Here is a 16,897-nt window from a genome sequence, read left to right on the forward strand (position 1 = left end):
GACCAAATGAATCAAAGCTCTGAGGATGGGGTCCTGGCACTGGCATTTTTTAAAAAAACTTCCCAAGCAAGTCTGATGTGCACCCAGGATTGAGAACCACTCGTTTAGAAGCTTTTTGGTGTCTGTGGTTCCAGCTTGACCTCCCATAATAGCTGCCTCCTATTTTCTGCCTTAATAATGTAGTATTTCTTACAATTTTCTGAGTGTGCTGAGCTCTTTCCCATTTTGGTGCCTTCGTTGGTCCTTTTGCCTGAGTATTTTTTTTTTTTTGTATTGTTGGTCTGAGGAGCTCCCACTCATCCCTCCATAACTCTATAGTCAGTGGCTGCTGTTGTATCTTATACATATATCTATTATTGGACTTATAAATATTTTATAATTATTTGTTTCCTAGCTCCTGTCTTTGAGTTCCCTGGGTCCAGGAACCGTGTATAACACATCTTTGTATCCCTAGGCCTGGAATATTTCCTGAGATATGGTCAAGGCTCCATAAAGGTTGAATGAACTGCAATTGGATATTTAATATCACAGTCAATATACAAAGTGTGTTACTATTTTTGCTGTTTTAGAGTCGAGAACATTCACTTCAGAAACTTTAAACAACTTGCCCTTGTTTGTTTCACTAGTAAGTGGAAGACTCAGAATTCAAACCCAGGTCTCCCTGCCTCTCAAGACTATTCTGTTATGTTTCATTTTGTCTCTCTCTGTTTTAAAATATCCTGCTGCCAGGCACTATTCTAATTCTTGTTCTAAATACAGAAAGTTAGATTGCAAGAAAAGTTTGGTTGAAGTAATGTGTAAATTAGATGTGATATATGATACAACTTGTGAAAACTGTAGGCATGATTGAGTTGACCCGGTAAAAAAGGGAGAGGTACGTAACATTGTTCCTAGGTACTGTCCAGTCAGTTCCGACTCACAGTGACCCCATGTACAATAGAAGGAAACACTGCCCAGCTCTGCATCATCATTACAATTGTTGTTATACTTGAGCCCATTGTTGCAGCCACTGTGTCAGTCCATCTTGTTGAGGGCTTTCCTTTTCGCTGACCTGCTTTACCAAGTGTGATGTCCTTCTCCAGAGACTGATCCCCCCGATAACATATCTGAAGTATGCTAGACATAGTCTCACCATCCTTGCTTCTAAGGAATATTCTGGCTGTATTTCTTAACATACTTAACACAGAGTCATAGATATAAAAATATGGATATAAAACATTAATATTCTTATGTAAATACTGCTAATTTACATATTAGAGAGACCTGTGTAGAATCCTCTTTTAACAAAAGCCTTTGTAATACAGTACTGCTTCACAAGATTAGTCCATGTCCTAGCTAACTGGCCACAGGGAAGCTATCTTGCTGGTGTGGCCACAACAAATTCTGGAATGAGGAATCTCAGTCTTGATGAATACATATGTATCAATTTCCTTTAGCTCTTTTGCCAGAAGTTCACACAAGGCAATGGAGTAATCACAGTGGAGGTTATGATCCTTTTTCAGTTGCCTTTTCTGATGTATAAAAGATGGATAGTATCTATAAGCATTTTGTTTTTTATTGGACTCAGGATATTTTTTTTTTTTCTTTTAGACTTCAGGAATTACATTTATATTTTTTAAAACTAAGTCAAAGTAATCAAATGGCCAAGCTGTATTTAGGACACTGAATAGCTTCTGCTATATACAATAAAACCTTTTTAATAGTGTATTAATTCATTATTTGATTCGACTTAATCAAAAACCCAACTAGCTTGCCTTTCTCTTTGTGTCAGAGTTCTGGTTCTACCGTGAATGTTTTATTGCCAGCTTTGCTTTTAAAAAAAAGGTTATCATTAAGGCAATCTTGAAAAGCCTATTAGTATTTGTTCTCTGGTACATATAGGTAGGCCCTGGTTCATTGGCTCTTGGAGGTGTGAGGAGAAAGAAGAGACTGCCAATAGGCAGAATGTGTAAGAAGTATGGGGATTATATTAACCTCACATTTAAATTTCAGCTATTGCCCATGAATAATAAGCATCGTCAATCTGGGGATTGTATCAGGTTCTTCTGGTCCTAAAGTTCTATGATTTATTTTAGAAATTTGAAATTAAAATTATCCTTACATAATTATATTGATTTATTAAGAGTTCTTACCATCTGGATAGTTATTTTATATTTTCGCGTTTTTCTCCCTCAGTTTTTTTGTTTCACAGCTTCTGTAAATGGCATCCTCACTGCTTGTGTCCATCGTTAAAACAGAAACATACATGCACATGCACACGTATTTTGTTATACCTATATGATTTTTTCTTTAAAAGATGGATTTCCATATATATTTTTAAATGTAATTCACAGTTTCTAAGGTTGTAATCAAATTGGCCTCAGAATGAATGCTGTGTGTCATGTGGTAATGATACTGACTTATCTGATGAAAACATATCAGCGTTCTAAAGATTGTTTTTCGTGGTTTGATTTTCTTTGCATATGCTGGCACTGAAATTGCTCCTGTTATAATAGTTACTCATTAGAATCCAGTAATACCCACAAGCACCTCTGGGCTGCACAGCCACATCAGAGGGTTGAAGCGTGGTGGAAAAGGCCTGGAGGCAAGACGCCTGCTCTGCCACCAGCTAGTGTGACTTTGGAAATATTTGCCCACGCTGGCCTCATTTTCCTGATTTGTAAAATGAGGGTATCTTATTGTATGAGCTCTAGGCACCCTCTCAATATCATTCTATGATAATAAAGTGTTTAATAGTTTCTTAAATCATAAATCATTCTTCTGTACTAACTTGAAGGAATGCATTTTCTGCAAAATTGTATTTTTCAGATATCTCTGAGAACCATTACAGTTTTTTAATCTTCAACTTAAAGTTAATGAATACTAGGTGTTAGCAATATATATTAGCACTCCCCTCCACGGAACTCCTTGCCTCCCACCCCTCCCAAAGTAAAATCCTGATAGTACAGCAGTTCTCTCTTCTCAAAGTTTCCTTTTCCTTTGAACTTAAAAGGCAAGGTCTAATATTAACTTTCTGAGAGCTATCCTGGTTCACTTCAATGTGGTGCTGAAAAATAAGCTATATTGGTAGTATAATAGGAATTCAGTGTAATTCTACTTGATTTATTATTTCTCCTAGATTACCTAAAGAAATAAACAGTGTCTTCTCTTCAGCTTAATTTTAAGTTGGACACTTGGAGAAGGCAAGTTCTTGAGTATTGGAAGACCACACAGACTTCAAGGAGAACATGCTAATGTTGACTTTAGTCATCACCACTGCAAGTGTTGTTTGACTGGGGAGTCCTCTGTTTGGAGTTTGATCATCTTGACTTCATGGGTATTAATCCTGCTGCTGTGGGTGCCTTGGTCTTAGCCAAGTCGTGGAGCAAAGTAGCATTAAACTCTGGGGCTATCAACTCTTTACTGGAGCTGCTTTTCTAAATGCTCAGGGACAGTGCCGGTGATTCTGTATCAGTTTCTTTCTAATGCTGTAACAAATTACCAACTACTTAAAAAAAAAAAAAAAAAACCCATTGCCATCGAGTCAATTCTGACGCAAAGCAACCCTATAGGGCAGAGTAGAACTGCCCCATAGAGTTTCCAAGGAGTGCCTGGTGGATCCGAACTGCCAATCTTTTGGTTAGCAGCTGTAGTGCTTAACCACTACACCACCAGGGTTTCCACTAACTACTTAGCGGCTTAAAAATGATACAAATTTATGGTCTTGTAGTTTTGGAGGTCAAAAATCTGTCACATGTTTCAGGGGCTTAAGATCAAGGTATCGACAGGGATGTGCTCTTTCTAAAGCCTCTAGGGCAGAATCTGGTCCTTGCCTTTTCTAGTTTCTAGAGGCTACCTGCATTCCTTGGCTTGTGGCCTTCTCCTGACATCACTCTGACCACTAGTTCCATTGTCACATCTCCTTCTCTGACTCTGATCTTCCTGCCTCCCACTTATAAGCACCCATGTGATTATGTTGGGCCCACCTAGATCATCTCCCCATCCCAAGGCCCTTAACTTAATCATGACCTCAAAATTCCTCTTGCCACGTAAGGAGATTAGGATGTGAACATCTTTGGAGGTCCTTTCTTGTCATTCAGGTGGTCACTGAGCTGTCTTCTCTTCAGAGAGACTTTCCAGGACCACCTTAGACCCCCATCCACGCTCGTCACTCTTAACAGCATTGCCTTCTTTTATTAAATATGAGAATAGTGTGTTTGTTTTATACATTTATTTTTTTATTTAACTGTTCATTTCCCTCTACCAGAAGATAAGCTCCACTAGAGCAGAGACATGGTCAGTCTTCTTCACCACCCTGTTCCCCAAATCTAAATAGTTCCTACCATGTGGTAGGCTCTCAGTAGATGTTTGTTGAATGAACCTATCTGTAGACAGTCTAAGGAGGCCTGCTTTACATTAAAGTCATATTAACATTCTCCTGTACCTATTATTATCAGCAGTGGAAACCTTATTTACTAAATAGTAGTTAAACATTATGTCAGTAAATTTTATTTTGAATTTAAATATTTAAGTTTCTCTCCGAGACTGGCTAAGATAAAATACCAGATGTAAGATGGAGCTGCAGGAAGAATAAAATATAAGAATTAGAATGAATGCAAACAATAAATATCTTACCAAAAAAAGAATGGTGACATTACCTTGTTCCAGGCTGTAATCGTGCTATCAAGATAAGTAACATATGACCCCTGGCCTGTTCACCACAAGTTTGCAATAATAATATTTCTAATTCTAAGGAGATTGAGATAAGATCTGTAACAGTGGAATAAGTGCCAGGGAAGAATGGAGTAGGGAGAGGTTCATTTTAACTGAGACATCAATTCTGGTAAGCAGAGCTTTCCTTAGGCTGTTCCCAGAACACCACTGTTGGCATTTTGGGAAACTCCAAGAGCATTTAGGGAAAAGGAAAAACATTGTCCAATGACACAGCATTAAGAAAAATCCTGATGGAAGGACAGTGTTTCTATAAGCAGGTAATTTATTCAGTCATCCAGGAAATACTAATTGGGTACTTGCTGGTGGTTAGTACTGAGGCCCTGATGTGGTACTGACGTGTAGTGAGGAGGAGGGCAGGAGTTTGGAAGCCTTCATAGAAGTGGAACTTGATTTGAGTCCTGAAGGGTAGGGCCATTTCTGGGAAGCAGCCTTGGTGGAGATCAGTAGGCAAGGGACTGGTTCAGAAAAATGAAAAATGCATTGCTATCGAGTTGATGCTGACTCATAGCGACCCTATAGGACAGAGTGGAACACCCAATAGGGTTTCTGAGAAGCGGCTTGAGGGAAGAGTACTCAGCAAATGTGATGGATGAAATTCGAAGAGGAAGTCACAATGAACATAGCTTGTTGAATTAAAAAGTAGAAAAGAGAACTATGTGTATAAATGGGGTGTGGATGGGTGCTTGAGGACTTGCGTGCTATCATGCCTGGGCTGTGGTAAGTGATTGTGGAGGATCTAGAAAGAGAGAGATGGTTTGGATTTGATACAGTTGAAAATCTGGGTTTTACATCAGGGGTTTTGGTATGAGGTAACTTTAGAAAGATAAGAGGAATATGATCTGGGGCAGATGCGAAAATAGAGAGTAAGATGTGGCTCCAAGAACTATCCTAGCAGAAAAAAGAAACCAGACTTTAGTAGTTTGGGTGTTAATTGGAAACACTGAGGAGTTAAAGCTGCATGGTTAATGAGGCTTACAGATAGCCAGATTGTTCGCCATTCTTGGAGTTTTAGGTTTTATGAGGATTGGAATGTGTTAGCATCTGAGTTACAGCATTCTCTGATCCCTACTTATTACAAAGACTTTAAAACAGAAGAGTTGTTCTTTCTTTTCAAAAAGCTTTATCATCGTTAAATGAACTCTTGCTTTTCACCTAATACCATAGCTTACTGTGTGTAAAAATCTTAGGCATGATTGAGGTTCCCTTTATGTCCTACAGAATCTTGGGATGTCCCTTCCTGCAATGCACTGGTTCCCAGGGAGCACCATCTGCCTCACATGCTGCATATAGTTGTTGCTTACATAGTTTTTATCCCTAAAATAGTGTTTGTTGTTGTTGTTTTCTCATTGTAGGAATTATACATTTATTTTAGAAGGTTTGAATATGTAGAAACATATAAACAAAAAAATTCAAGTAGGTTATAGTCCAACTGCTTAATAGAGCCATTGTTTAGGGAGTCAAATGAAATAGGCAGTGCTCTTCCTTTATTTTCACATAATGGACATGATTATTCAATTTGATACTGGGTTTAAGAAGCGTCCGCCTGACCCATGGTTTTGGGACTTGACAGCCTCCACAACCGCGTGTGAGTTCTGTGAGACATTGCAGCAAATTAGGGAACCCAAAGATGGGAGGGAGACTACTGAGGGGAGAGGGGGTAGTTGATGTTAGAGACGATGGGACTGGTACAACAATTTGGAAAAGTTAGACATTTGGGACATCTTTAACCTCCGCCTCATAGGAACCAGCTTTTTGCTGTTCCTTATAAAAGACATTGTTCATTTAGTTGGTTATTACTGTAATTGACATTACATTTTTTAGTTTAGAGTTCCTGGGATGGCGTAGTGAATTTTAAAGGGGCCAGTTATTTAATATAGAATAAGATGAATGGAGTGTAGTCTTCTCAGAAATGAGATGTTTAACCACGTGTGATAAATCAGAGAGGTGGGACACTTGTTCTTCTTGATTGGGTGGTAATTTATTTCTAATGGGTGAATGTTTGACTTCTAAGTAGGTACAAATTTTATTTTTCTGTGTTTTCATTTATTCTCCATGTTGAATTAGTTTTCTTATTTATGATTTTGTAAACCTTTTAGAATGATCATATGAAATACTTACCACCTGACTTTTATGGCTGTATAGTAAGTATCTTTTATCTTTTTGATATTGCAGTTGACTCACGTTGACCAAGCAGCATTCCAGGTTGATGCCTTTGGAACATCATTCATTCTTGATGTCGTATTAAATCAGTAAGTTTTTTTGGAGCTGCACTCTGTGTTGTCAGATACATATTGAACCCACTTTTATCCTTCTGTAAGGTTTTATTTTCTTGCTGTATTATACTACATCTTCCTATATCATCAGTTTAGTATTATATTTGAAACTGTTGTATCTATTAACTGCAAGTTATGAAGTCTAGCAGATACAGGAAATGAATATCCATGTGAAATTGAACAGCTGTAACAGATTTGTAAAATGGAGAGCAGGAGTTATTCCACTGTTTTGCATAAGAATGTATGTGGCCTGTTTCCTAAGAATGAGAGTAAATAATGAAAATAATACTTTGGTTTTTGAAGCATCTTTCTTAAAAGCAGCACAGAGTTACCCTTTTTGCTTAATGATTCAGAGGACTGGCTGCATGATGTGTGATTCTGAACAGTGCCTGGTATCCATCAGATGCATTCATTTGGGGGTAGGTTTTTTTTCTGTGAGGTTTAGGATGCTAGCCTTATTCTGTTAGTACAGTGTAATTTTGGAAATAGTCACATGTCTGCCTAGAATTTTAGGTTTGGAATCGTAGAACTTTAAGTTTGGAAGGGCCTTTCGTTAATCACTGGATTTATTCTCTTCCCTTCAGGTAAGTGTAGTTTCTCATAAGTTTAGGACATTTATTGTTTGTTCTCATTTTGAAAGAGGTCCCTGTTTACTTCCTATCATGGACAATGTGGAGGGACCAGGGAGGAGTCTGCCATGCCGGGGTTCCTCAGATGGGCAGGTCCAGCCCACAGCTTTGCTGGAAGCAGTTATACAATAGCACAGGAAGAAAATTTGAGGCCACAGGGCAGACAGGTAGATTGAGAGCAAGAACTGGAGCCTAAGTCTTCTATACTAGGGAACCAGCTAGAAGGAAGATTGAGTTAATAGAAAAAGACGTAGGAGGCAGGACTTACAGTTGTGCTATCCAGTATGCTAGCCACTAGCTATATATGGCTACTTAGATTTAAATTAATCAAAAAAAAAAAAAATTGTTCTTTAGTTGCATTAGCCCCATTTTGAATGTTCTGTAGCCATATATGGCTAGTGGCTACCTTATTGGACAAGGCAGAAAGTTCTGTTGGGTAGTGCTGAACTTGCCAACCTTGGAGAAGGTTCCACCGGACACTTCTGATTTAGAGATTTCTTTTGGAGAAGCGGCACACGTGAGTGGTTAGATTATTGAGCTAGTAAAGCCCTATAAATTGATTCCAGGTTCAATAAATTAGTATTTAATTTTACTAGTATCCTCATTTATATGGAACTTATTTCCAAAGTTGTGGTAATGATTTCATTGTGTTAATGGTTAAATCATGTATTAGTTGAATTTATCTTTTAATTAATTAAGGTGTTCATTAACTACATTTCATAAGTAATTCTTCTCTCCCACCTGCCTCCCCCACAAACATTTTTGCAGTTCACAAAACAATTTAAATTGAAAAACATTGTGTCAGGTGGAAATTGACTATTTGGGTGATTCAGCAGTGGAAGTTGTTTGTAATTTCATCATGTATATTTTAAAAATATAACAAAGTATATTTATACTAAACTCATTAAAGTATACTTTATTTCTTGTTCCTAAAATTAATGGCCTTGAACATATATAATTTTTCATACCCTTTTAAAATCTAATTTCAAAGAGCATCAGTAAGATTGTATTAATATCGGATGTAAATACCTTAAAATTTACATGTTTAAATGACTTGTTTCAAAATTTACATGATTGACTTGCTTCAGTTTTCAGCATCTTCCATGTTATCTTACAGTTTTTAAAAACTCAACATAAAGGAATGCATATGCCTTAGAAGATTAACAAAAAAGTAGGAAAAATCTCATAAATGCCACTTCTTGGAGGCCGATTGCCCTATTTTCTGTTGTGATCTTCGCTATCCTCAGTCCCTTATCCCCCCCCCACCATCTGTTCCGCTTCTCTGCTTTAGTTTTTAAATAATATCCATCTCTATTCGATATATAGATTGACTTATATGAAATTGCCATTTTTACGGGTCAGAAAGTTCAACTACCAGCAATTTCATATGGTCAGTTAATCCCCAGTATTTTATTTATTTATTTATTGCCTTTTTCCTCACGCTAGAATGTAGGCTCCTTGAGGGCAGAGATTTTCTTTCTTTCACTACTGTATCCTTAGCATAGAATAGATGATAAATTCCAGGTTGAGAATTCATACTGAGTCAGAAATGAGAGGCTGGAATTAGGAGACAGAAGATGACCAGGTAAGGCTGTCAGGTGGGGAATATCAAAGTAGCAAAAAAGAAAAAGAGGGTAGATATTTGGGATTAGCTTCTGAAAGCTGAGATACTGATTTGGAAAGCCAGGTTCTGGTTTTTTATTTCAGTGACTCTTCCCCATCTCTCCAAGTTATTGTTCCAGGTGAGAAGCCCCCATGTTTTCTGGTTCTTGACATTTTCAACTCCCTGACTATCAGTACTTGAAGAAAGAAGGTTCTGTCCATTCTGCCCAAGCGTCCTCACTTCCTATGGAGAAATCTGAGCCCAGAAACTTTGTTTCTGAAAGGAGAAACACATGTGGCTGTCTTTATCAGAGCATGAAGCTTAGAATTTTAGGAAGAAGCAGATTTCTTTCTGTTGGGCATTTTTCTTCTTATTGCAATAAAAATTTGAAATTACAAGACTTAAAAATGGTATAGTAATAGCATAAATGGAAGTTGCCTGGGCTAAGAAATACCATGGTACTTACTTTTCACCTGGGATTTATATTAAACATAGGTGGCAGGTAGCTGTTTGTCTTAGTCATCTAGTGCTGCCATAACAGAAGTACTACAAGTGAATGGCTTTAAAAAAGAGAAACTTATTTCCTCACAGTAGAGTACACTAAAAGTCCAAATTCAAGGCATTAGCTCCAGGGGAAGGCTTTCTGTCTGTGTTGGTTCTGGAAGAAGGTCCTTATCTTCAATCTTCCTATGGTTGAGGAGCTTCTCAGGTGCAGGGACTCCAGGCCCAGAGCTCCTGGTGCTGCTTACTTGGTGGTATGAGGTCCCCAACTCTCTGCTTGCTTCCTTTTCCTTCTGTCTCTTGAGAGATAAAAGGTGGTGCAGGCCACACCCCAGGAAAACTCCCTCCACGTTAGATCAGGGAGGTGACCTGAGTAAGGGTGTTGTTACAATCCCCCACCCTAATCCTCTTAACATAAAATTACAGTCACAAAATGGAAGACTACTACACAGTGCTGGGAATCGTAACCCAGCCAAATTGATACATACATTTTTGGGGGGATTTAATTCAATCTATGATACAGTTTTTCTTTATACTGTAACAGCCATGGTGATTTGCTAGAGGTTTTTATTTTTTATGTAGAACGTTTCTCCGTTTCAGTTTGTATATTGTTTTGTGGTTCTGTTGGTTAAGGGGAGGAAGGTGAAAATTGAATATGCTGCTTAAAAGCTTTTTTTCTTAGGAAGTAGTTTTAGGACTGTGCTACATATGGAGTTTGTTTTTTTTTTAAGCTGGAGGCAAATTGAATGTGTATTTATTTATGTGTTGCTGGATTCTAGTCTTAGAATGGATCCAGTAATACATATTTTTGGATTAGAATGGAAGGAAAAGTGTCATTACATAATATTCCTTAGGAATGTTCAGTAAACAAGCTAATCGATGCTCAGATTAAACAACAGAAGTTTAAAATTTGGGTATTTAACTTCTATGGGAGACAGATAAAGAATATGGAAAGGTTAAAAAGGAAAAGGATAGCTAGTTCCTGTTTTGTCAAAATGCTAAAGAAAAGCATGGGAAGCAATTTGCAGGACTCGACGGCACTGGATTTGGATGTGGAGTCACATAGTTGTGAGATTTCACTTTTAGGGCAGATATATTAATAAAATGAAACATATGGCCTGGCCTGGCCTAACTAGTCCTGAGGCCACATTGGACCTTTCCAGAGGTCAGCGACTGGTAATATACTTTATTGTGAAACATTCCCCACAAAGAAAAAGGCTCAATACAAATATTTAACTACATTATCTGAAAAATTCAGGCCAAGTCTTTTCCTGGAAATGTCTTTCTTCTTTTTCAAGAAGTGGATGATTAAACTGCCCAAAGAAATGAAACAACATTGAAAAAAATTCCTTCCAGTGTTCCTTGATCCTTTTACTTATAGGTGTCCGGAGAAAAACAATGCATGTAGGCGCACGTGAACACTCCAGATGGATTGTGGTTGGTTCTTCTAGCATTTGAAACATAACGTCTTTTAACTTGTTTTTTTGAAAGGGATTCTGCTGACCAGCCCTCAGATCTTACATGATCCAACTCCTAATTTTTGACTATCTTTTACAGATTTCCTATCTGTTCTTGTCTTATACCAAAAACAACTAAATAGTTTTTCTCACTGTATGATTCTCGTGGGGCGGAGCCCAGTGGTTAAGAGTTCAGCTGCTAACTAAAAGGTCGGCAGTTTCAATCTACCACCTATGGGACAGCTCTACTCTGTCCTGTAGGATAGCTATGAGTTTAAATCGACTCTTCGGCAGCAGATTTTTTAATGATCTTTGTAGTCTCCTCTTTTGGGGGTAGGGAGGAAAACTAGGAACTCAGACATGACAGATGTCAGCAGATGGGGTTGCCCATGCAGGAAGGAGGTGGTGTGGAGACAGGGGAGGTGGAGAAGCAGGAGCAAGGTTGGATGAGGAACATCCAGTTGTGCTCAAATGGGCAAATGGGCAAGTGAGGGCCTGGTGCGGGGGTGAAGGGTAGCACTAAAAGCGTGTGTTGTCAGGGACAGACCATCTCTGAAAGGTGACATTTTAACTGAAGGTGCCGCTAGGTAGAGGGAACATCAAGTGTCAAGGCCTTGAGGTGGGAACAAGCTTGGCATGTTTGAGAGACAGAAAGGTGACCAAGAAAGGTGAAACAAATATGTAAATACACGTATTTATTGTATATTCTAATGTATTTTCAAAGCAATCTTTTCTGAAGATCTGTCCATCAGTTATTGGGTCTAGACCATCATACTATTTGTTGTAGCCTTATGTGTTTTCATATCTGGTGTGAAAAAATTTCTCATTTTCTTTTGCAAAACTTTCATAGATATTTTCGCCTTTTCTAATATGCACGTTCAGAATAATTTTGTCATTCTCCTTTGGAATTTTAACTGGACTGTCATTGAATCTCTAATTTGGGAAAAAATAGATATTTTTACTGAGTCCTGTCGTCCAGCATCATGATGTATTTCTTTTTATTTAAGCATTCTTTCCTGTATTTCAGTAATATTTAATATTTCTGGTTTTATAGGTCCTACACATTTCGAGTAGAGCATTTTCCAAGGAATTTTTTTTTTTTGCTCCTGTGGATGTGATTTTTTTCATCATATTTTATATATTTATTAGTGTTATAGAGGAAAGCCATTGAATTGTAATGTGCCTTGTTGGACTTTCTTAATACTGCTGTTGGTTTTCATTGTTACTTCGGAGTTTTCTAGCTTGATAGTAACATGACTGGAAATCATAAGAGCTTTTTTTCTTTCCAAAATGATAGTACTTATTACTATTACCCACCTTGATTTTTTTCCTAGAAATTTCTTAGCAGTATTATTTGGCGATAATGGCATCTTTGTTTTGGTTCTTTTGGTAATAGGAATATCTCTAGTATTCATCGTTAAATAGGATGTTGATTGTTGATTTGAGAGAGCTAATCTTCATCATGTTGATGAAGTGTCCCATATCTTGTTGATTAAGTTTATTTTTTTTCTCTTTAGGGATGGGTATTAGATTTTAAATGAATGCCTTTCTAGTCAATTCAGATGAACGTGGATTTTCTTATTTGACCCATTATTGTGATTTATTATATTAATGTTTTCCATACTAATATACTAAAAATTATTCTTGACTTCAGAGAATAAACTGTGCTTCGTCATGTTGGATAATTCAGTGTTGCAGCCTATGTGTTGATAGCCTCTAGTTGTGAGTCTAAAATGAATTATACTTGCAGTTTTTGTCTAAATTATTATGTCACAAGCCCCCCTGCTGGCCTTCCTGTTTAAATTGTCTCCTTCTCCAATTGTTTCTCTCAGCTGTTTTCTGAGACTTTTTTCTTTAGCTTTTCATCTGGCCACTGTGTTCCTGCCTGTGCTGCACTGACCCACATGAGAGCTCCTCTGCCAGGCACAACCAGTGAACGCTGCTAACATCTGCTAGGAGTGGTTACTCCAAGAACCCACAGGCCCAAACCATCTTCACAGTCCTGATTTAGCTTCTGGCAGGCCTTACTGTGGAGGGTCCGCATAGCCACTGGGAGAACATAGACATATCTTCCTCTCAGAGCCAGGCAGAGAAAAGAAGGGCAAGTACATTCTTTCCCTGGTCCAAGCCACCAGCCATTCTGTCACAGGACAAAAAGCAGTGGGGACATCCACTCTCAGTGAAATTAGACCCTTGTTCTCAAGGTTATAATGTGACTCCCATGACTTGACAGTATTTTTCCCATAATAAGGTTTATTCAACCTGAAACAATACTATACGTGGGATGCCCGCATTTCCGTGTCACAGTGTTTACTGCAGCCCAAAGTGAAGATAGATCAGAATTGTACAACTTTCCTGTTTTAGCTCTGGCTCCTAATTTTCTCTGATCCCTTGCTTAGACAAAGACAAAGTTTTCAGGAATAGGGCAGTCCAACAAACAACAAATTTGTAGGGGCACATCTCTGTAGTTAGCCCTTGAGGTGACTGCAGTTGCTTTTCTGTACCGGTTCAAGCTTTCTCAAGGGTTCTTACAACTCCAGGGGCTTGTTAGGGCGACATGCACAAGACAAAAGGAGGTTGGCTCAAATGGAAATTCTAGTTTCCATTTTAGAATGCTGCAAATGATTGCATTTTCTTGAAGTTTTCTGGCTTAAAATTTTAAGATCCAGTCTCTATATGTAACCCATTACTAACTGCTGAGATAGATTTGCTGTTATGTTCTTCAGAATTTTTTTCATTTACATTTATAGATAATATTGGTATTAGCCCTTTTTTGGGTATCAGAGTTTAAAAGCTGTATAAAATGAATTTTTCACATACAAAAAACTCCCTGAAATGTTATCACGTATAGTATAGGAATCATATGTGTATTTTTTAATGTTATAAGTCCTTATATTTATCATGATAGCCGTGGAACCTTTTAAAGAGGTAAGTATTTAATAAACTTTTTTTGGATGGATATTGGAATATTCAGGTTTTCTACTTGTTTTTTTAAGTCAACTTTTGGAAATTGTATTTTTCCAAATAATTGCCAAGATCATGGGAAGTTTCAACTTTTTTAGCATCTGTGTGCTAAGAAAATGATTTCTTAAATTTCCTATGCATCTGTTACTACATACTTGTTCTCAATACTACTTTTATTTGTGGTTTTATCAAATATAAACTCAAATATATCATATAAACTTTTGAGAACATATTTATTAAATAAAATGTAACACTTCTGATTTGTTAAATGGCTTTATCGAGGTCATAAAATTTACACATTTAAAGTATGTAAGTCAGTGATTTTTAGTAACTTTACTGAGTGGAGCAACCATCACCATAAATCAGCTTTGGAACACTTTAATCATTCCTCTAATATGATCCCTCATTCCCATTTGCAGTTTACCCCATTCCTATCCCTAGCTCCAGGCAACCACTAATCTACTTTGTTTCCCTACAAATTTGCCTTTTCTGGACATTTCGTATGAAGATAATGATACAATATGTGGTCTCTTGTCTGGCTTTTACTTGGTGTAGTGTTTTTTGAAGTTCATCTATGATGTAGCCTGTGTCAGTAGTTCATTTTTTTTTTTAATGTGTTTAGGTGAAGGCAGCTTTATACCATATTCCACAACGTGGTATATCCATACAATACTGCTCAATTGTATGGATATATCACATTGTGTCTATTCATTGATAATGAGTATTTAGGTAGTTTATAGTTTGGGGCTATTACGAATACTGTTGTTGTGAACAGTTACATGCAAGTCTTTGTGTGACTGTGTTGTCATTTCTCTTAGATAGATGACTAAAGAGTGGAATTGCTGGGAGTTACAGTAGGATCACTGGTGACTCAATGGTTAAGCATTTGGCTGCTAACTGGAAGGTTGGAGGTTTGAACCTACCAGGTGCTCCTCGGTAGAAAAGACTTCATAAAGAGTACAGCCTGGAAAACCCTATGTGGCAATTTTATTCCGTCCTATAGGGTCACTGTGAGTTGGAATCAGTTTGAGGGTACACATCAACAGCATGGTAGTTTTATGTTTAATGTTGAGAAATCCCAGGCTGCTTTCTAAAGTGGACTTTTGATTTTTTAATGGTGCTTTCACAGTGTTTTTTTAATAAATTCTATTTTGCAAGGAGGGATGATATAAAGTATAAACAGTTACTAAGATTTAAGATTTTTAGTTCCATGTCCATCACAAGAGGTATAGAAAAAATTTTATATGTCTCATGGCTATGATTTCATGCTCTTTGCTTCATAATAAAACTCTACCCATGAAATATGCATTGAACTTTTGAAACTTTTAAGATACTACCATTCATAGACAACCCTAAGGACGTAACATTTCTTATATCTTAATTGAAGCATATTTCATTTTGTCTGTTTGTTTTGAGAGTGGTAGTTTTAAATTGGTGAATACTAAAACTAGACTTTATACTACTTCTCCCAGGCAGAAAATCTTCTGGGCTCAGCTCAGCATGACCTGAGTAGTAAGTAGGGCACTCTTTGGCTGCAAATCCTAAACGAAGGGAAGTCAGATTAGAATGCACTAGAAGGTCCATTGGATGCGTCTGACAAAGAGCCAGAAAGTGATCCAAGGCAGAGACGAATGCTAAAGCTAAGACTTGGGAAATTATTTTTGAAGAGGCATCTGGAAGGAATCCTAGAGACAGTAGGACCCCAGATGCTGGACCCTTTTACAGGGTTCAGAAGGGCATCCTTGTGGGTGAGGAAGAAGCTGTGCAGGGCTTGGGTCAGCATTTTTATAAGGATAGATAAGAGCTGAGCACAGTAGAGTCAGGTCATTGTACACCTTCCGATTACTGGTCTATTTAAGCATTCTGCTCTCTGGTTTGTTTTTTAAAATACAGCCCAGTGTAGGCACATTGTCTGTCATCTGATTGATTAATATGACCCCTAAATGTTTTAGCAATACCTGCTGTTTTCCTTTAATAGGGAAGTCTGGAGGTTTCTATGCGCTTAACCGAAAAAACCAAACCCATTTCAGTCAAGTTGATTCTGATTCATAGTGACCCTATAGGACAGAGTAGAACTGCCTCATAGGGTTTCCAAGGAGTACCTGGTGGATTCCAACTGCTGACCTTTTAGTTAGCAGCCGTACGAGTATATTATTTAAATTGGAAATAAAATAATTAGAGAGTTATTTAATATCACCAAGACTATTTATGGTTCTTAGTTTTTCAAAGAAAATACCATGTAATTAATATTTTCATAGCTTGAAATGATTGTATGTTTTTGTTTTTCAGATATTAAATGAGTTAAAAATGTTTTTTGTTAGGTACAGTAAACACTTTTAATGTACAACAGTGAAGCTTGTAATGCAATGAAATGTTTTTGCATAATTGCATACAAATTCTTTTGAGTTTTTTCAGTGATTAGGAAGACATGTTGGAGATTAAATTATCAGAGCTTCATGCTGTTTTTTCCTTAGGTGCCAAATTGTTAAACTGTGTTAAATTGTCTAGCAGGAGCTCTGCTAAATTATCTAGGAATGCAACCCAACCATAGGATACTTTGCCAGGTACAGTGAGTTCATTTTCCTAGACACATTTCATATAATTTATGTTTATGGTATGGCTGTTAAAATATTGGATGAACAAAATCTCAGCAAGGTGAAAGATTTGATTTTGAATAATTGGAAACATGTTCTGTAGTAGTTATATTTGTTTTATACTAAAGACTGTTTTAAAGTGAGGTGTAAGGTGTGATTCCAG

At 37.4% G+C, this 16,897-nt stretch overlaps 1 protein-coding gene across 1 annotated transcript in view; it reads left to right on the plus strand.

Annotated features, from left to right (window-relative positions):
- Positions 1 to 16,897, plus strand: part of LOC135232234 (disintegrin and metalloproteinase domain-containing protein 22-like) — a 184,955-nt gene that overhangs the window by 29,555 nt on the left and 138,503 nt on the right. The window contains exon 3 of the mRNA XM_064289962.1: positions 6,886 to 6,962. Within this exon, the coding sequence (XP_064146032.1) occupies positions 6,886 to 6,962 (77 nt within the window). The remainder of the gene's footprint in view (positions 1 to 6,885; positions 6,963 to 16,897) is intronic.

This window comes from Loxodonta africana, chromosome 8 (genome assembly GCF_030014295.1).
Source record: "Loxodonta africana isolate mLoxAfr1 chromosome 8, mLoxAfr1.hap2, whole genome shotgun sequence".
Classification (NCBI taxonomy): Eukaryota; Metazoa; Chordata; class Mammalia; order Proboscidea; family Elephantidae; genus Loxodonta; species Loxodonta africana.